We start from the raw sequence: 20825 nt of genomic DNA, 5'->3' as shown, positions 1-20825 counted from the left end.
CAGGGACAGGGACAGGCACAGGGACAGGGACAGGCACAGGCACAGGCACAGGGACAGGGACAGGGACAGGCACAGGGACAGGGACAGGCAAGGCACAGGCACAGGGACAGGGACAGGCACAGGCACAGGCACAGGCACAGGCACAGGGACAGGGACAGGGACAGGGACAGGCACAGGCACAGGCACAGGGACAGGACAGGGACAGGGACAGGGACAGGCACAGGGACAGGGACAGGGACAGGGACAGGCACAGGCACAGGCACAGGCACAGGGACAGGGACAGGGAGAGGCACAGGGACAGGGACAGGCACAGGGACAGGCACAGGCACAGGCACAGGCACAGGCACAGGGACAGGGACAGGGACAGGCACAGGGACGGGCACAGGCACAGGGACAGGCACAGGGCCAGGGACAGGGACAGGCAGAGGCACAGGCACAGGCACAGGTACAGGGACAGGGACAGGGGCAGGCACAGGCACAGGGACAGGGACAGGGACAGGGACAGGCACAGGGACAGGCACGGGACAGGGACAGGGACAGGGACAGGGACAGGCACAGGACAGGCACAGGGACAGGGACAGGCACAGGCACAGGCACAGGCACAGGGACAGGGACAGGGACAGGCACAGGGACAGGGACAGGCACAGGCACAGGGACAGGCACAGGCACAGGGACAGGCACAGGGACAGGGACAGGCACAGGCACAGGCACAGGCACAGGCACAGGCACAGGGACAGGGACAGGGACAGGCACAGGGACAGGGACAGGCACAGGCACAGGGACAGGCACAGGGACAGGGACAGGGACAGGCACAGGCACAGGGACAGGCACAGGGACAGGGACAGGGACAGGGACAGGCACAGGGACAGGGACAGGGACAGGGACAGGCACAGGCACAGGCACAGGGACAGGGACAGGGACAGGCACAGGGACAGGCACAGGCACAGGCACAGGGACAGGGACAGGGACAGGCACAGGGACAGGGACAGGGACAGGCACAGGGACAGGGACAGGGACAGGCACAGGCACAGGCACAGGGACAGGACAGGCACAGGCACAGGCACAGGGACAGGGACAGGGACAGGCACAGGCACAGGGACAGGGACAGGGACAGGGACAGGGACAGGGACAGGCACAGGGACAGGGGCAGGGACAGGACAGGCACAGGGACAGGGACAGGGACAGGCACAGGGACAGGGACAGGGACAGGCACAGGCACAGGCACAGGGACAGGCACAGGGACAGGGACAGGGCCAGGCACAGGCACAGGGACAGGGACAGGGACAGGCACAGGGACAGGGACAGGGACAGGGACAGGGACAGGCACAGGCACAGGGACAGGGACAGGGACAGGGACAGGCACAGGCACAGGGACAGGGACAGGGACAGGGGCAGGCACAGGGACAGGCACAGGGACAGGCACAGGCACAGGGACAGGGACAGGCACAGGGACAGGGACAGGCACAGGGACAGGCACAGGGACAGGGCCAGGGACAGGGACAGGCACAGGGACAGGGACAGGCACAGGCACAGGCACAGGCACAGGGACAGGGACAGGCACAGGCACAGGCACAGGGACAGGCACAGGGACAGGGACAGGGACAGGGACAGGGACAGGGACAGGCACAGGGACAGGGACAGGCACAGGCACAGGCACAGGGACAGGGACAGGGACAGGGACAGGCACAGGCACAGGGACAGGGACAGGGACAGGGCAAGCACAGGGCACAGGCACAGGACAGGGGACAGGGACAGGGACAGGGACAGGGACAGGGACAGGACAGGGCACAGGGCACAGGGACAGGGCACAGGCACTGGCACAGGCACAGGCAACAGGCACAGGCACAGGGACCAGGGACAGGCACAGGGACCAGGGACAGGGACAGGCACAGGGACAGGGACAGGGACAGGGACAGGGACAGGGACAGGGACAGGCACAGGCACAGGCACAGGGACAGGGACAGGGGCAGGCACAGGGACAGGGACAGGGACAGGGACAGGGACAGGGGCAGGCACAGGCACAGGCACAGGGACAGGGACAGGGACAGGCACAGGCACAGGGACAGGCACAGGCACAGGGACAGGGACAGGGACAGGCACAGGCACAGGCACAGGCACAGGGACAGGGACAGGGAGAGGCACAGGGACAGGGACAGGCACAGGGACAGGCACAGGCACAGGCACAGGCACAGGCACAGGGACAGGGACAGGGACAGGCACAGGGACAGGGACAGGCACAGGCACAGGGACAGGCACAGGGCCAGGGACAGGGACAGGCAGAGGCACAGGGACAGGCACGGTACAGGGACAGGGACAGGGACAGGCACAGGGACAGGGACAGGGACAGGGACAGGCACAGGCACAGGCACAGGCACAGGGACAGGGACAGGGACAGGGACAGGCACAGGCACAGGGACAGGGACAGGGACAGGGCAGGCACAGGGACAGGGACAGGCACAGGCACAGGCACAGGCACAGGGACAGGGACAGGGACAGGGACAGGGACAGGGACAGGGGCAGGGGACAGGGACAGGGACAGGGACAGGCACAGGCACAGGCACAGGCACAGGGACAGGCACAGGCACAGGGACAGGGACAGGGACAGGCACAGGGACAGGGACAGGCACAGGCACAGGCACAGGCACAGGCACAGGCACAGGCACAGGGACAGGGACAGGCACAGGCACAGGCACAGGGACAGGGACAGGGACAGGCACAGGGACAGGGACAGGACAGGGACAGGGCACAGGCACAGGCACAGGCACAGGGACAGGGACAGGGACAGGCACAGGCACAGGGACAGGGACAGGGACAGGGCACAGGGACAGGGACAGGCACAGGCACAGGCACAGGCACAGGCACAGGGACAGGACAGGGACAGGGACAGGGACAGGCACAGGGACAGGGACAGGGACAGGGACAGGGACAGGGACAGGCACAGGACAGGACAGGGACAGGCACAGGCACAGGCACAGGCACAGGCACAGGCACAGGGACAGGGACAGGGACAGGCACAGGCACAGGACAGGGACAGGGACAGGGACAGGCACAGGGACAGGGACAGGCACAGGCACAGGGCACAGGCACAGGCACAGGCACAGGGACAGGGACAGGGACAGGGACAGGCACAGGGACAGGCACAGGGACAGGGACAGGGACAGGGACAGGCACAGGCACAGGCACAGGCACAGGCACAGGGACAGGGACAGGGACAGGGACAGGCACAGGGACAGGGACAGGGACAGGGGCAGGCTGCCACCGTGCGGCCGTGCGCGCAGCGAGGCACGGAGCCACGGCGCGAGCGCACGCGGTACCAGTCCCCAGCGGCCGCGGGGCCCAGCGCAGGGAGCTGAGGCTCTAACAAACCGCCTTTGCCAGTGCCACAGCGTATCCGTGCCCTGCGCCCAGCCCAGCTCCTGCCTGGCCTGCTCAGCTCTCCTCGGTCTGTAATCGCTGGGAGCGGTAGATGATGCCTCTGGCCAGACAAACATTCAAATTCAGTCCGGTGGGGAACCCCATGTATTATTTACTGTGTATCACGGAAATTCTGCACCAAACATAGAACTCGGGTGTTTTTAGTCTTTTCTGTTGGGGCTTTCATCACTATGCCTGCCAGCTTTGTGAAGAGGCATGAATATTTTTTTCAGGATGTCTGGGAACTGACATGGTGCTATTTGCTTTGTACAGAAGGGGGAAGTGAGGCATAAAGAGATTAAAGGCATAAATTTTGAAAAAACATCAACTAATTTTAAGCACCGAGTTTGTGAAATCTGATTTATTCCCTTTTAACCCACTTCTTACGTAACACTTTATTCAAGGCACTGCTGCTTGCCACCAGGTGCTGCTCTGAATACCCCAGCTCTGCTGATGAAAGCGGAGATGCTTGTCAAGCATCCAGAAAAGCTGGATGTAAAATATGGAAGTAACAACTGTTCAGTGACAGAAAATTGTATCCGAGTGACCTGTGGACCATTGCACTAGCAACCTGCAGCTGGGCAGCACTGCCTGGCAGGCTGGGAACGCCGTTATTTCCTACGACCTGCCTTGTTTACCAGTGCAGCAGGGCTCCTGCAGATGCCTCGTCACGGTAACACTTTGCACAGTGCCATGGTAAGAGGGACTGCACACAGCTGCAGCCAGGAGCCCCGTGGGAAGATAAAGTGTCCTCAGAATCTGCAGCAATGCCTGCTACAATGGGACAAACAAGCAGACAGCTCAGGCAGCCTGACTGCACCTGTATTTGCAAACGTGGTCTTTTGTGTGCCAATAGGGAGGAAGAAAGAACTGACTGGGGAATGCATCTCTCAGGATTAACAGTTCCTGAATCAAATGTTTTAAAATCAAGTTAGTCTGGTTACTTCTATCTGGAAGAGCCTTCCTTTGCAAAGTAAAGCTTTTTGTGTACTGCTTTTCATCCCAAATGAATATACAGTTTGATTACCAATGTTTAAACAGTAGGCCAACAGGTCTTCTAGTATGTGTAGAAAGAGTGCAATACCCATTTCCTGAAGACACTGCCAAATCCTGTTTATTTGTGTTAATTTTAGCTTTCTGATCTAAAACTGTGCCTGGTCTTGATGATTTCTAACATGGCATTTCCTTCTGTTGAATTCACAGATGGGCTGGGCTGTATACTTCCAGGCCAACAGACAACGACACTGCTGATGAGCCTTGCTGAGTGTTCGCCACTTGATGAGACTCTACAGCTCATGTGTTTAATCTGTAGCTAGTCCACTAAATTAACTGAAAGCATCCACTCCATTCCAACCCAAAAAAATATTCCATTACATATTTTGGAAATACCAAGAAGGTTACTATGCAAAGATTTTGATGCTAGGTCATTACCGTATGGATTGTCTGCTGTAAAAGGTCACCTATACAGATGCTGCACCCAAGCAGGTGAGTAAAAGAAACTTATCTTGTTCTCAAAAGTAGAGAAAGCAAGAACACCTTAACACAGAATGGGCAAATGCCATACCAAAGTTCAGGAAGTATTCAAACAAGAGATTAAAGGTTTTCATTCCACTATAAAACACTCTGTTTGTACCCAGTCTTTCCACTAACAAGTTTTTTATGGTGTTTTTCATCAAACTGAGCTGGTAGTTAGCACTGTTAGCAAAATTAATGGATAAATGTTCACAATTGTGTGCTGGGAGGTATGAGGAAATGTACACTTTTTGTCATGCTGGACTCCCTTCTATTCCTCCTCTCTAAACAACTTGCCACAAGGGGTCACAAACTCTATTACAAACAATTTCTAAGAATTTTGTTATGAAATAGTCTTTTACTATTTTCCTGTTATAAATCAAACCTGTGCACCAGGGAAGAAATGTACAGATGGACATTCGTGTATTTGTCCAAGATGGTTAAGATACAAACCAAAAGTAGGCAGGTCACAACTCACTGTGGTCACATTTTGCTATGCCAAGGGTGCAAGTGGTTCCTCCCCAAGCACAGCATACTGCTTGCACTGTCTCAGGTTTCCTGTTGGGGTTTTTTCAGTTTCCATTATTGTTTTCCATGTCATTAGTTTGAAACACCTGCATTTTATTTCAGTGAACCTCCCACATGCAGACGAGGCCCCATTTAGGTGCACTGAAGAGGCAGTAACGCTTGCTTGTTAATAGAGTAGATCAAAATTACCAGGAAACCTGAATGATCAGCATCACCTAGTATGTTAAATGTTTCCTAGCCTTCCCATTCCCGTCACTGTAGCATCCCCTTTCTAGTGTAGCTGTTACAAGTACACAGCACTTGTGTTGCCCCAGAGCTCCCCCAGAAAACAGCCCTGCTGTACTGTCTGCAAATAAGGAACTGACCAGTTGAAGTGAAAAAAAAAAAAAAATAAAAGGGGGGTGGGGGGATGGGGGGTCTCTGGTTTTCTTTTGTACCAAAAAAAGCAGAAAGAAAACTTGCAGACAGTGCCTTTACCTTCCGATTGTATCTCTGACACCAGTTTTTGGTTTTGCACACGCTATATATATACATGCATATTGCATGCGTGCACACACACAGTGTATCTAACAATATAACAAATCCATCCTAGCAGAAGGTGTCCCTTATGTCACTTTACAGTCAATAATCAGTTGAAGAAACAAAGGTATATACAGAGGAGGGGCTGGCTTAAAGAGCCTGGGCCTCTGTTAAGGATTAGCATAGGAACAATTTAGGCTGCCACATCATTATCATGACATAAATCTCCAGTGCCCTCAGCACAAAGCACCCAAACAACATTATTGTCTTGAAACTACTACTTCTGGGGAAAAAATGCTGTATGACCAGTTTGCTAATTACTGGGGGACAAAAATTAAAAATAAAACCACTGTTCATGATACTGATTGTCGTATTTACATGTGGGGTTTTTTTCTGCTGTCACTACTGTGACAGGATTTCCTAGCTTTTTTTTTTTTTTTAACAAGACCAATGTCTTTCACCAAGCCCACTTTCTTTACTTCCTTGACAGCATCAGACTGATGACTAAAGAGTCAGGTGTCCTCAGGAGACAGCACAGCTTGGGGGTAAGAGCAGCCAACAGAAAGATGGGCTGTTTGTCAATGCCAACACAAAGCTTGTTAATCTCCAAGTGCTCCACGCAGCTGGTATAGAGGAGGATCCTGTTAAGCCAGCACTCCCAACTGCCTCCCTGTGCCCTCTTTCTGGAAGTGTTGTTACAGAAAAAGTAGATACACAGGACTGGATTTTCAGAAGACATAAAATACTTTCTCAGTCAATATTAACTAGTTGCACATCCTTATCACCAATCTGGGTGAGGGGATCAAGTGCACCCTCAGTAAATTTGCAGGCAAGTGAGGCAAGAGTGTTGATCTGCCTGAGGGCAGGAGGCTCTGCAGGGGGACCTGGGCAGGCTGGACCGATGGGCCCAGGCCAGTTGTGTGAGGCTCAACAGGGCTCAGTGCCGGGTCCTGCCCTTGGGTCACACCAGCCCCACACAGCGCTACAGGCTGGGGCAGAGCGGCTGGAAAGGGCCTGGTGGGAAAGGGCCTGGGGGTGCTGGGTGACGGCCGGCTGGGCAGGAGCCAGCAGTGTGCCCAGGGGGCCCAGGCGGCCAGCAGCACCCTGGCCTGTGTCAGAAATAGCGTCCTCAGCAGGGCTAGGAGTGATCACACACACACCACACACACCCCCCCCCCCCCATACGCAGCACTGGTGAGGCTGTACCTGAAATTCTGTGTTCAGTTTTGGGCCCCTCACTTCAAGAGGGACCTGGAGGTGCTGGAGCGTGTCCAGAGACAGGCAAAGAAAAGAAGGTGGTGAAGTGTCTGGAGCACAAGTCTTATGAGGAGCAGCTGAGGGAATGGGGTTGTTTACCCTGGAGAAAAGGAGACTGGGCGCGGGGTGGGGTGGGAAGTGGGCTTAATACTTTCTACAGCAACCTGAAAGGAGGCTGTAGGCAGGCAGGCGTCAGTCTCTTCTCCCAGGCAAGAAGCGATAGGACAAGAGGAAACTGCCTCAAGCTGTATCAGGGGAGGTTTAGATTGGTATTAGAAAAAATTTCTTCACTGAAGGGTGTCAATCATTGGAAGAGGCTGCCCTGGGAGGTGGTAGAATCACCATCCCTGGAGGTATTTGAAGAACACGTGGATGCAGTATCCAAGTACACCGTTTACTGGTGGACTTGGCAGTCCTGGGTTAACAGTTGAACTTGATGATCTTGAGGTTAGTCTTTTCCAACCTACATGATTCTGTGAGCATTTCTCATTTGAATTTTAACATAGAATCCTGTCATGGTGCTGAGCTCTCTTCTTGCACAGCTGACATACTATGCATGAGGTATGAATTTCTGTATGAGTTACCTCATAAACCTTGAGGACCACATCTTATTACCTCAGGTTAACTGAAAACTCTTAATAAATAGTACTTTCCTCCACCCGTGTTACAAGTCAGAAGCAGAGGGGGAATGCACATGTTCAGAGAGTGAGACAAGCAACTCTTCCAAAGTATCAGACAGAAGTTGCTGAATTACTAAATTCAGTTTTCTGCTAGTTTTCTTCCTCTTTGTGTCAGTCCCCCATAAAAAGAACTGACTTGCACTCATCAGTTCTCCACATGAAGTAATTCCTGTTCAGGTGACTTTGCAATACAGTCTTCTCAGCAGGAAGTCCAGACCAGTAATAAATCACTCAGGAATTCAGAAAGTAAGTAATACCAGTGCTTCACCTTTCCTACACCACTGCCAGTGGAAATCTCCAAACCTGTACTGATTCTGGAAAGATGTAACCATAAGGGAAACCATATATTTGTCAAGAAAACACAAATGAATACTCTTAAGATTTTGACATGCCTGAGAAATCGACACTGCTCACCCTAGCAGAGTTTTGGTGAGCGGGGAGTAGCTGAAGGCCTCATTGTTTCATGTGCAGAACACTACACGTACTCAATTTTGGCAGCATTACTGTTTTGTGAGATCTTAGAGCTGTGGGTTAGATATAAATTAAAAGCTGTAAAAGTCTGAGTCTGCAACTTCTCAGAAAGAATAGGAAACTGTTATACAACAGGAAAAGGACATGAGGTTCCCTACAGCAGACGCAAAATCCACGTCAAATTGCTTAGATTATATTCATTCCACAGTACTTCTGCACATGAAGGAGTCATCTAAGGATTAATGAAAAGATCATTACAGTGAAGTAATGCATTGTGTCCTGAGAGGATAACAGTAAGGTGCGGCCACACTGCCATTCTATCAACAAAATCTGAAATTCCAGTGTACAATGTGAAAATGTGCTTTTACTAGGTTGTACTCATACTTTTGGTCACCAAGTGAGCGCTTCTCAAGGCCCACATAAATTAATCAGCAGACACCTACAACATCCTTGCAAGTCATACAATAGTAGAACATGTGCATTTACTAGGTTTTGCCTAAGTTTTTGGTAACAGAGCAATTCTTTCTTAAAGCCCATACAAATTAACCAGTGGAAACCTACTCTTACATTCATAAAGTAGTAAAGTGGATTTGGCTAAGGAAGTTGGAGCTAATTACATATTTTTTTCAGTCTGCCACAGAAGTTCCCCACTGTTTAGCAATGCAGTGTGACATAGGGCTACACTTAAGTATCCTCCATCTTGGTCTGAAGTGTCCAACAAGGTGAAGACCATTGCTCTGACTTTGCAGTGTTCGATTCAATGCAATGATCCTCTGTCAGCTCAGAATGATGTTTACCATCTGTTGATTCTTGGTCTTTGCAGGCTGCAGGTAGCATTTGTATAGCAGGCATGACACCTCTTGTGTAGGCATTTATTTCGCCTTCAGCAACGGTCTCTTGTTGACTTGGATTATAGGATCTTTCAGATAAGCCAATATAGTCATGGTCAACAACTACTGCACCTTGTAAAAAGTACCGATTGTCTGTAAAAGAAAAGCAGCCATTAAACCAGATCCTTCAAGCCATACTGTGTGAGGTATTAACTTACTTTTGAAAACATTTTCCATATGAGAACAAGAATGTTTGAGTGCCATCAGTGTGATAATGTGAATTTCCTAATTTCACTGAGTACCAAATGTTTGGCTGCATCTCGTTATATCCACAAAATAATGCCTGCGATACTCCACATTCAGAGTTTTTCTTTGCTAGGTCAATGACCAGCTTTACATCTGTCATAGCCACCTACTGAACTAGTACCACCTTAACTGAATGGACACACAGATTCTTGCATTTTGTACACTCCAAGAGAAGTGTGGCTACTCCAAGCTTTTGCTGGGAAGTCTTACAAATGCCTGTTGTGTTGCATTAAGTAGTAGAAAAAAGAAATAAAAAAAGTTTATAGAATTTAAAGACAGTAATGGTGATTGCTACTGTATAGTACTATTGAGCTTTTCTTCGATCCGATATATGGTTACAGTGTTTGTATTTTACAAATGAATTCAAGTAAAATGAAAACAGTCTGACCAGACAAGTTAGAAGTGTACTTGTCAACATGGCATTAATATTTGATGATCAGGTTAGGGCCCATCTTCTTGCTCACACTAAGACACTAGTGTGAAATTAAGCGTTCTGTTAAATCAGAAGAGCCATTCAACAATTACGGATCTCTGCATGGGGGGCTACAAATTCCTTTGCAAGACGTAGGTTCAAAGTGGGATCTTTGTGGGAGTTACTGCGGAGGTGAAACTACTTTTGTCATGTTTCTGAAGAGATCTGTCCTAAATCACCTATTTACACTCATGCATCCTTTCTGCACTGGGCCCAAAGGCATTCCCTTGAGTTTAATATTTAAACCAGACTACACTCAAACAAGGAAAACAGAACAGTGCATACATACACTTACCTGTCTGAACCAACGAGTGTCCTGGAAACTCTGGCTGGCTGTAAAGACAGCCAGGAAGCAAGCAATCCAGGTACACCCAGACTGCAAATATGCGATGCCTGTACCTAGGGCTCTGTCAGTGCACTGACTCAGGATTTATCTTTAGACCAAGAGTGACCAAGGTTATGGAAAAATACGTTGCTTCTGATTGCCCATTCTTACCTGTAGAAGATTTTACCCTCACAAAAGAAAAAGTGAGTACTGCATTTTCAGACTTTCCACTTTAAAACTCCCAAACTCACACATCTGAAGTGCGATACAGACAAGATAACACCTCAGATTTTCAGAGTAAGGTAAGCAAAACACTTAGTAATACAAAGTTGGTAGGCAAGGCCACAAATATCCTCACCTAAGATGTACTTTTTCCACATTTATTCCACAGAGAACACTGAAAATGCTTTGCTCCCACCCAAGGTTATGGCACCAGTCTGGTGGGAGAGCCACCAGACTTAACACCACAGCAGCTGCCAATAAAAAAAGTCCACCCCTGCTAATAAAGAGAAGTCCTTTGCTACAAGGATTTCATCCATACGTTTATGGATGAAAAAGATGTCATTCACTGCCCGGTTTCACTGCTCTTACCCAATTGAAAAAATATGCTTTCTTGATTGCTGTTAGGCTGTTTGATAAAGGCTGGTAATTATTTTGGCAAAGCCTGGTCTACTTCTCTAAGCAATGTAAATATGTATTAATATCAGCCTGTAATTTTAAGATTCATAAGCACTCATAATCCATTGATTTTTTTGCCTGTATCAGTCGCTTCCTGGGAAAGGGAAGAAACTGTTTATGTACTGTTTCTGCAGCAAACACAACTACACTTAACTTCTTGTATTGTAACATAATTTAGCAAAGTCATTGTAATAGCTGGAGATTCTCTGCATGCTTGACATGCATGTGACTTGCTGCTTATGGATCAGCAATTTAAAGAGGAACTGGAAGCCACACAGTGATTGACAGAAAGAGAGATGTGACATGGAATCAGTATGTTGGTTATAAAATCTGTAACTAACAACTGGCATAAATATCAGCTTCTCACACAGAATTCCAGACTTAGTTTCAGCTTTGCAAATCCCTTAGTTTTAAGGGGTGATGGAAGGAATTACCACCTCAATGCAGTTAATGCAGTTTCAAGAACCAAATCTTAACCACACATGCAAATAGGGTGGGAATCATTTTACTTTTCAAGAACCCTGAACCAAAAAGCAGCCTGTTTTGTAACAGAAGTCTTCTAAAAACAGAGTATTCATTTCCCTCAAAATGTCTGTGGTGACTCAAAGTCAGCAGCAACAGAAAAGAAACAGCTGCCACTGTTCGATTAACCCAGCAGCACTGCAAAAGGACACACTGAGTGTTTAAGAGCAAGACTGGTGGTTGATTACCCAAGTCTTTGGGAATTTCTAGTCCTACGGCAGAGCATGACAATTTATTTGCTCTGGTAAGAGAAACACATTTACTACTTCAATAGCAGTTTTATTTTAAAATAAGCTCTCCAAACAAATCTGTTTGGAAAGTCATTTTTTCTGTTTTAAGGCTTAGAGGGCACTTTTGCCGTTGTACCATCTGCACCAGTCAGACTAAGTAAAAAAAAAAAGTCAGGTTTCCACTGCACAAGCAAAATAAATGTGAATCCTGTCTACATCAAAACAGAAACAGTCAGAAAGTGCTCTTTGAAGTTCAGCCTGATCATACTTCTAGCATGTTTTCACCAGCCAGCACGAACAGGGCCAAACCACAGATTAGAAGCAATTTTAAAACAGACTTAAAGCATGATTCATTAGCTGTGTTCCATGCTCCACATAGGTATGAAGCCACTCACATGCACTGTTCTCCTCACTGAAAACTGCAGTTATTACAACTCAGTGTTAATTTATTTCATGCTGGTAAATCAGTATTCTTTCACTCTGATAATCTAACCTAACACCAAGACATACCAAAAAGTAAAAAAAAAAACCCACAAACTTTGTAGAGTATATATATTAGGTTTATATATATATATATATTAAAAATACACACACATACCTTTTTCACTGGACCCTCTTACATATGGCTTAAGGTGAGACATCTTGATGGGTCTTTTCAACCTGGATCCTGTGACATCTCTTAATATTGCACAGCCATTATCTGTGATATATTCTATAATACAAGGACCAACCCATTCTGACTGGAAACGACCATCTTTCCACCAGTTTTTTCTTCGCCTGAGGACTTCATGACCAACTTTAAGTCGAAGGGTACTTAATTGCTTTGGCTTCCTTTTGACAGTGATTTTGTTTCTAATATTTTGCTCACCTGAAGTGTTTTTCTCCACCTGCAGAAAGATACACATAAATTACATTTTCCTTTTCCAAAAGTGATTATATATTTTTGTAACACTGCTTAATAATGCAGAAGCATAACAAAGTGGTTTCAGATGTGTGTAATTCGTAATATGTAGGGCTGGAGAGTTCTAAAGGAATTTATTTTGTCTTCGTAAATCAATAGTCCATAGGCAATGGATTTCAGCTTCTGTAGATACGCAGCCCTCTAAGTCAGATATGAATCTTTGGCAATAGGTCTCTTAAGGTTACTCCCTCCAAATACATACAGGAATTGTTACACTGGAATCCAGGGATCATAGGCAAAGAAAAAAAAAAAAAAAAAGCAACTGAAACCCCAAGATCCCCACAAACCCCTACATTGCTTTAAAAGGCTAGTTATACTTTACATTTCAAGCCTTTCCATCATTTTCTATCTTCAGTCTTACTAGTAAAATCTGAATATGTAACATTTACCTGGCAATCTGAGGTTTTTTGTTCTTCCAGTGCTTGACTAGCTTTTTTAGTTGCTTCAAATATTTTGGCAAACATACTGTATTCTCCTTCCACACATATATTCATTGGCTCAACAACATATGGGTTGCGATTAAACATTTGGAAATATGGGGTGTTTTGATGTGGCTCCTGTTTAAATGTGGAGCAAAAAGCAAGGAATTTAGCATACAGCTTTGCAGATATTTTGGGGAACTTCAGTCAGAACAGGAAGAACCTTCACATACCAAATTTGTCAAATTGAAAGCATAGGCAATAGCAGACAAATGTTCATCCCAGTCATTTGGATGGTTGGTGCAGTATTTGTTAATAAAAGCTTTGATTGTCTTACACGTTCTTTCATTTGCATCATCTGTCTGAGGATAAGACAACACAATTTGTTTCATTCCAAACAGTGCAAACAGCTCTTCATTTATCTTCAAAATAAAAAGAACACAATTACTAAAGGTTCCCTTCTTCTGTACACACAGTTTAAGTAAACAAACTCAGTTTTCTATCCTTTTTGTTGCTATGATGGTGATAGAAGTCTTACATACATATTTCCACCAAACATTCGAGGGTTGAGAGTGAGAGCTAAAGGAACCAGTAGAGCTTAGGAGCCAGTAACTGATGGTTTCTAACCACATTTCTCCCACTAATTCAATCTGTCATTTCCTCCATATCAGTTTTATGATTCCATCATCTCTGAGAGGATCAAAGTGTGAAGAGCTCTTCATAATCACTATAGGCCAATGTCAAAACTACCCTTCATTATCTGCTGTACTGGACAATATGGATGAATGAAATATGGCATTCTGGAGTGTGAAAGTATGTCAGTTCAACTGACTGACAAAACCTGCACTATGACTGCCAGAAAATCATTTTGCTTTGTTCTTTAGCCAAAGAATAAAACCCTGGTAAATATTGCATAATGTTATAACTGCAAGTAACTGGTTTATAATTTTCTGTATGTGCTAACTTCTATATTTTTTTAATTAAAATATTTACAGTCTTTTCCAAGAATGGTCTGAAATTCAAATTTAATACAGAGGAAATTTATTTTTTTTCTTGGGGGCGGGGCGGGGGGGAGTGTGGCAATAAAAGAAGCCAGTCATGTAAATACATACCTGATAAACAAGCTCCTTCCCTTGATCAATAGGCATTTTTTGAGGTGGCCCATATAAGTAAAACACATTTATGATTGCCTTTGCAATTTCAGCTGCTGAAGTGTCGTGCAGCGGCAAGATAACAGTCCATCTTGTAAACAAGTCTGTCATAATTATGATGTAGTTGTGGCTTCTGTTGGTAACATTAAAAGGTCCCATTAGATCTATAGTGACAGCTGTCCATGGGTCCTCTGCTTTGATAGGGTCTATTTTGGATGGTGTGGTGGTTGTATTCTTTGTCACTTGGCAATGCTGGCAAGCATACACCTAGTGCAAAAATCAGGGAGGATGCTATCAATAAAAAGCGATGGTGAAGGTTTAAGACAATCAGCAGGAACATAAATCTCCACTATTCCTCTAAGTTAGGTCAGACTAGGCAATGCAAAACAAATTCATTTTATCATCTTACTTATTTTTTACCCTTAGATTTTTCAGCCTCAGCACAAAACCAAACCAAAACCAAACAGCAGTGAAGGCCGGGAGAAGAACTTGTGCAGAAATTCATAGCTGAACTCTCCCATCCTGAAAGCACAGTGTGCTCTTTCAAGTCCACAGTACAAATTTTAATACCCACTTCCACCTATAAATACTAAAGGAAGTATGAAGCAGCCAGTCTTAATCACTCCCCTTTTGGTTCTACTGTGTACGCTGTTGCTGAAAAACACTGGTAACATATGTAACATTACATGCATAATACAAGTCACAGGCCTCTTTGTCCAAGTCTGAACTGAAAGCAAAGATGCACTTTCAGTTCATGTTACAGTTGCACATAAATATTCAGGTGATGCAGCAAGCCAATAACAACAGTAATTTGGCTGTAAGGGACATTTACATACAGTTTCTTCAGGGATCCCATCCAAGTATCTTTGGGTGAAGGAGGAGAAGGAACTTTCCTAAGCAGTGATTTGTTTTAACTATATACCTAATTGCATGGCAGAGGCACCATTTTTCATAATCTTATCTGCCAGCAGCCACTCTGGCTACATCACCTTAGGATGGCACAATGCATTCTAACAAAGATACATAAGAGGCCTTGCAAAAGAAACCTCTTCTCAAAGACTGTATGTGCCCTGTGTATTTAAAGGCAGTATGGCTCCTCAACACTGGGTAACATCCAGCAATATGCAAGCCATGTGGTCAGCAGTAGAAAAAAAAAAAAAAAGAAACACTGTGCTTTGCCAAGACGACCATTTACTGTTTAATTGTAAACTTATGCTTCCTCATCATGAAGCAGTACAGGTGCTTGCTGTATCAAAGCCATATTATCACAAAACGCTTGTAAGACTACATTAAAAAAGTATCCTGTAGCTATGAGACCATACCCACTGCTTGACATCATTTGTTACAGAGGTCCAGTAGTAATTAGATTCCACTAAAGTCAGCGTTCTTGATATGCCATGATGACTGCCAGCAGCATTCTTGTGGCACTTCTCAAGTACCTTTTTCTTCTCTTCATCTGAAACAATTACCAGGCGCATTTGTTTCCCGTCTTTTCCAACATAGAACAATTCATTTTCTGAAAGAAGAAAAGTACCAGCAAATTACATGCAAGTGCTCTGTCTTTTGCTTAGTTTACCAAACTACTGGGCATAATTTAGTACAGAATTTTTAAATCAACTTCAATTCACTTCTGTGTAAATGTGGCTTTTTGTTTACAAGTAATTTCTTCTTCCAAAAAGCCAATTGTTTACCTGTGTTTGTTAATCTGGACATGAGGCATTACAAGGGCAAGTCAGAATGCAAACATTTCCACAGCAAGTTTGACTGAAACACAAGCTAATGCAGAGGGTGGGAAGGGGAAGTAGGACCTGTTTATGAGACTTCCAGTCTGTCTGCCAGCAACCTGACACCGTGATTTGCAGCTTTAACTCCTCCTTGCCTTCTCTCTACACAAACTTGACAGATAGGATTGAGACAGCACAGCACCCTAAAAAGGCTCATACACCTCCTCATAGGGATGAAATAAAGCTGGGAAGGGCTGGGAGGCTCTAGGGTGACAGATGGCTTGCACTTCTGCCCAGTCACACACAGCACCCTCCAGACCAGACCAACCATTCCTTGTCTACAGCTGCAGATCTGGATTTCCCTTTCTTTAGTCCTTTGAATTATGGATTGCAATGGCTACGTACTTCCACAGTATCTAGAACAAGTTCTGGGTTTTAGTTAGATATATAAATCCCTCCTGGAATGGACTAAGGCAGACTGAATTTCTGTAAACATCCTATTACACATTAACAAGGGTTAAGTAGAGTGTCTGTGTCATAGAGAATGTACATTAAAATCACCGTATGCTGCAAAGCAAGATCCTACTTCCTTTTTTTTATTTCATCAGCAAATGTTCACCTAAAAAACTATTTTCAGAGTAGTTTGAAGTAACATTTTTACCTTTGAAAACAAATTTTTTGGCTGCTCTCCTGATTCCACTTCTTTCACTTGATAATGTTGTGGGATGATACTCCCCTGTTTGCTTGTAGTAGGCAATCTGCTTCAGGTGGAGCCCACCATTTTTTCCACTACGGACCATTGCTACACTGAACAAAATGCACAGATTCATTAGATGGAGCAACTGTCACATGAGCACATCTTCAGTTGTTACTGATTCCTTTGTAGTTCAGAGGTACCCTGATAATGTAGCATCTAAGATGTTACACCAGCCAGTGCGCTGCTCTTGCTATGCCCTTGTTACCAGCTTTAGCAGTAAGAAATACTGCATAAGACACTAATTTTGTTCTATGCAAAGTTTTGGTTGTTTTTTTCCAACCTCTATTTTATTCTTCCAAACAGCGGATACTTCAACTATATTCACTGGACAAGAGGGGAAAATGAGAGCAAAGAAAAAGAAGTTGCAATTCTCATTCTTAAACATTTTGACAACTCTTCAGTGCAGGTGCGCTGGAAACTAGATGTGTCCAAAGAGCCACCCTAGTTGGAAAAAAGCACATAGGTAAATAGGAAAAAACAACTCCCTCAAGGAAACTGACAGAAATTTATTTTGTTCATTACTTCATCTGACAATTAGATTCTGACCTCCCAAACCAGACTCTGCATAAAAGGTAACATTTCTTTCCCTCACACTGGCTACTTCCCTGATCTTATTAATACACTAAAGTGGCATTAGTAAAATGTGTCATTGGTACAAGAAGAAATTGGGTCTAGGAAAAACAGCATCAAAATAATTCACAAATAATGACAAGCAAATACACTCACAGACAGAAATATTCATGCAGGCACTATGTGATTTCAGTCACTTCCACCCCCCACCCCCAATCTGTTCCAGTAGCAATGAAGATTTGTATGGAACAGCAGTTGATCCTGCTTTAATTGATGTCTACAAAAGCAGGATCAGGCTTGGGGCCTGCCATGTCATAATTTCTTAATTTACGCTGGTTACCCACAGTATTAAGCAAATTTCTTCCTCATCCTGACAGTTCCCAAGACTAGACACTGTGATAACGCATAGCCTGCTAGAAAGAGTAATCAGTTTGTCTGCCATATTTGCTAAGCAGCATATAATTATGGGAAAGCGACAGTATCCAGTCACTCTGGAATCCATACTATATCATTATATGGTGATATTATTTGAAAGCCAAATGTGTAAGTCAGGATGTTTATTTTGTCAATTTACAGATTCTCACCTACCTTTAATATACCAGGGGTGGAAAAGAGGTAAAGAGCTCTAAAGAATAACTATGTCTGCTTTTATCCACTCCATTCCTGCCAGAAAATAAAATACTCTACATGATTTATAGAATATCTATATATATATGATATTCTACATCATACAACTGGGCTAAACATTGCGGTGTTATCAACGTCAAACGCATGCCAGGAATTTCCCATTCAAACAGTGATAAGACCACCACTCCACTGAATACTTCATTTTGCACAACCTAGAGCCAGGTTTCAGTAACAGCCAAGTCTCTTTGTCATCAGCGTTAATGTTTCAAAGCAAAATTCTCACACCTCAGAGAACTAGCAGAGATAAAACTTTTCACTGCTGCAATCCTGCCTGTGAGGAAACATGGTGTTTTAGAACAGGAAAGGAGTACAGCCAGAACAGAGTACTGTTTTAGTGATCTTGGCTGGCACAGCAGTTTCATGTAAATTTACATCTGACAATACAAGCCACAGCAACTCACTGAGCTGGTAAATTGGATAACTAACAGCCACAAAGAAGGTGAGGCTACCATGATAAAATCTGTGTTTCTGTTGTTTTAAATAAGTCATTAGCATTTCTGACAGTAAAAGAATACTCATGAAGAGCAACTAAAATATCCTATCTGCCAGAGGCATGCATTCAAGCTTCATTCAGGGTTCTCCTGAAAGCCAGTCCTGCAGTTAGCTAAGCATCACTAAGTCAGAACTAGCCAGGTATGATTTATTATTTAACTGCTAGGATGACGGACCATTTTGGCTTGATGCAGACTTTCACACATGGCAAGAAAATATGTTCCAGAACAATATCTATTCTTCCAGTACTTTTTGTTTATGAAATTCTTGCCCAAGACAGTGAATATTCTCCATGCAGTACACTGTTATCGACTCTAACAAAATTAAGCTGCACAGCAGTAAGATGCATCTGAGCAGGACCACAGCTTACATGTCAGCTAAACAGAAATTCTATCATACATACGCCAATGAAGAAATAATGCATTGCATAGTATCCACACATATTTAATGTATTTAGTAGGATCCTGATCCAACAAACTAAGTTAAGTGCTCTCAATAGTCTGCTGGATGACTGCATAAGAGGACAGCAGTACCTAAGTTTCCTTCCTTGATATTTAGTTTCCTGTGTCCCTACTCACTTTCCCCCCCAGTACCTAATTTACTTCATTTGGCCTAATCTTAAAAAAAAAGCACCTGAAAATAATAAATTATAAGATCTTCTGGTTCTGTTATTTAGAATAAATCATATTACTTTGGATAATTCATATGCTATCTTTATCAATAGTCATAATACATCCGGTAGTCCATAAAACCCAAAGACTTTTACAATCAGTAATAAATACCTTTGAAGCTGGAAAAAAATACACTGCTTTACAGTCAAGGAAAGTATTTCAGCAAAGAGAATGAAACTTCCATATAACCAGGGCTCCTTCTGCACTCGTGTCTTGGCCAAAACAGTTGCACCTGCTAAACCTTAAACATTTTACTCTCCAGTGCCTGTTTTTCCCACACAAAGCTCACTGCAAAACTGCTTTTTCAGTCCAGCTTTCGAGTACTTCCCTTGCCTCCACCTGCAATCCCTATCAGGAACGGGAATTCCCCGTGGAGCCCTGAAGCCTAACCAAAGTGCTTCCAGCAACCTGTAAGTAAGACTGACACGTTTGCCTACATCCTTCCCTGGCTTTCGCAAGCCTGAGCCACGTTTGACAGCGCCCCCCGCCACACCAGAACACCCTCACTTCTGAGGTGCCTCCGCGCCCGACACCCCCGGACGGGCCGCGGGCACCACGGCGCCAGGCACAGGCCTGGGTCGGGACAGCAGCTGTGCCGCAGCCAAGTGCTGCCTTCGAGGCACGGGCAAGTAAATCGACCCACGGCCCCAGCCCACCACGGCGCAAACACTCCTTTATCGTTTGCTGCGGCCGCCACACGGGGCCAGGAGCGGGAGCAGGCGCAGCCTCCGCCGGGCTGGCGGGGCGGCGGGGCGGGGGCAGCAGGGCCCAGAGGGCAGGTACGCTGAGCCAAGGGTTTATCGCCCTAGGCAGCGCCGGCCGTACCTCCCAGAAGCGTCTCCTCCAGGGCAGGAGTCCCGCCCGCCCTCAGCATGCACCGGCGCGGCGCCGCCACCGCGCCAAGGCCCCCAGTCCCGCTCCCGCCCGACGCCAAGCCCGCCACCCCCGGCCCGCGCAGGGCACGCTGGGAGCGGTAGTCCCGAGTCGCCGCTGCCCAGCGCGCAGGCCTCACGCATGCGAGGAGCGACGTCGACGCGATCTTTTTCCTTCTCCCCTCCCCGCCGCCGATCCCCACCACCTGCTCTCGGCTCCGCGGCGAGGTCGTGGGCACGTCGGGCGCCGCGGCGAGCTGCCGAGGCCCTGGGCACGCACCTACTCCAGCAGAGGTATCGGCGCGGCCTGTCTCAAGGGGCGCGGCCCGCTTAACACCACCTCTCCCGGGCCCGGCAACCAGAACGGCGGCCCTTGCGCCCCGAGACTTATGTGGCGCCCCCGGAAGTGGAGGCAGGCGCGGGGGGGTGCGGGTGGGGGCGGGCCGCCGCGAGGGGCGGGGCGGCTCGCGCGGTGGCGGGCGGCGGTGGCGGCACCTTAATGGTCCGGGGGGGCGCGGGCGGCACCAGGCGCAGGTGAGGCGGCTTCTCCCCGGTGCTGCTCGCGGCGCTCCCTCCTTCCCCTCCGCCATTCCCCGCCACCCCGGGGATGCGGGGAGCGTCAGCTGGATCGACGACGGGGGGCGGTGGCGGGCGGCAGTGGGGCAGGTCGTCCCCTCGGGCTGCGGCCTGGGGGCCGGCAGTGGTGGCCGCTGCCCCGCTCCCCCCTCCCGCCGTGAGGAGCCGGCGCCCGGTCCCGCCCTGGCGCGGCGGCTGCCC

At 47.0% G+C, this 20825-nt stretch overlaps 2 protein-coding genes across 17 annotated transcripts in view; one reads left to right on the top strand and one right to left on the bottom strand.

Moving 5' to 3' along the window:
• Positions 1-8235: 8235 nt before the first annotated feature.
• GIN1 (gypsy retrotransposon integrase 1) lies at positions 8236-20752 on the bottom strand. Of its 15 annotated transcripts, none has more exons than XM_037373445.1 (9): positions 20329-20449; positions 17915-17989; positions 16661-16806; positions 15598-15791; positions 14237-14542; positions 13358-13546; positions 13095-13262; positions 12343-12631; positions 8236-9364 (listed from the first exon to the last, which is right to left on the bottom strand). In XM_037373445.1, the coding sequence occupies exons 3-9, from the start codon at positions 16797-16799 to the stop codon at positions 9066-9068; spliced, it is 1584 nt and encodes a 527-aa protein (XP_037229342.1). In that variant the 5' UTR covers positions 16800-16806; positions 17915-17989; positions 20329-20449; the 3' UTR covers positions 8236-9065. The 15 variants fall into 15 exon arrangements, with proteins under 15 accessions (XP_037229342.1, XP_037229340.1, XP_037229341.1 ...); XM_037373443.1 differs by having other exon boundaries at positions 20255-20341; XM_037373444.1 differs by lacking the exon at positions 20329-20449 and adding an exon at positions 19288-19987.
• The window catches only part of PPIP5K2 (diphosphoinositol pentakisphosphate kinase 2), a 53694-nt gene continuing 53129 nt past the window's right edge, over positions 20261-20825 (top strand). Inside the window, exon 1 of one of the 2 annotated variants that reach the window (XM_037373423.1) lies at positions 20261-20342. The gene's annotated coding sequence lies outside the window, so the exon portion shown is untranslated. Of the gene's footprint in view, positions 20343-20538; positions 20583-20825 lie in introns of those variants that run through there. The other variant, XM_037373424.1, reaches the window with a different exon arrangement.

This window comes from Falco rusticolus, chromosome Z (assembly GCF_015220075.1).
Source record: "Falco rusticolus isolate bFalRus1 chromosome Z, bFalRus1.pri, whole genome shotgun sequence".
NCBI classification, from domain to species: domain Eukaryota; kingdom Metazoa; phylum Chordata; class Aves; order Falconiformes; family Falconidae; genus Falco; species Falco rusticolus.
This window is presented reverse-complemented; position numbering and strand designations above follow the sequence as displayed.

Bases quoted from the DNA above. Each gene is read 5' to 3' on its own strand.
- GIN1 (XM_037373435.1), bottom strand. From the start codon at position 20,192: ATGCGTGAGGCCTGCGCGCTGGGCAGCGGCGACTCGGGACTACCGCTC. The intron at 16,807-20,001 runs GTACGGCCGGCG...CATTTTGTTCAG, and splicing joins GGAGGAGACGCTTCTGGGAG to TGTAGCAATGGTCCGTAGTG. The intron at 15,792-16,660 runs GTAAAAATGTTA...TTCTTCTTTCAG, and splicing joins CAAAAAATTTGTTTTCAAAG to AAAATGAATTGTTCTATGTT.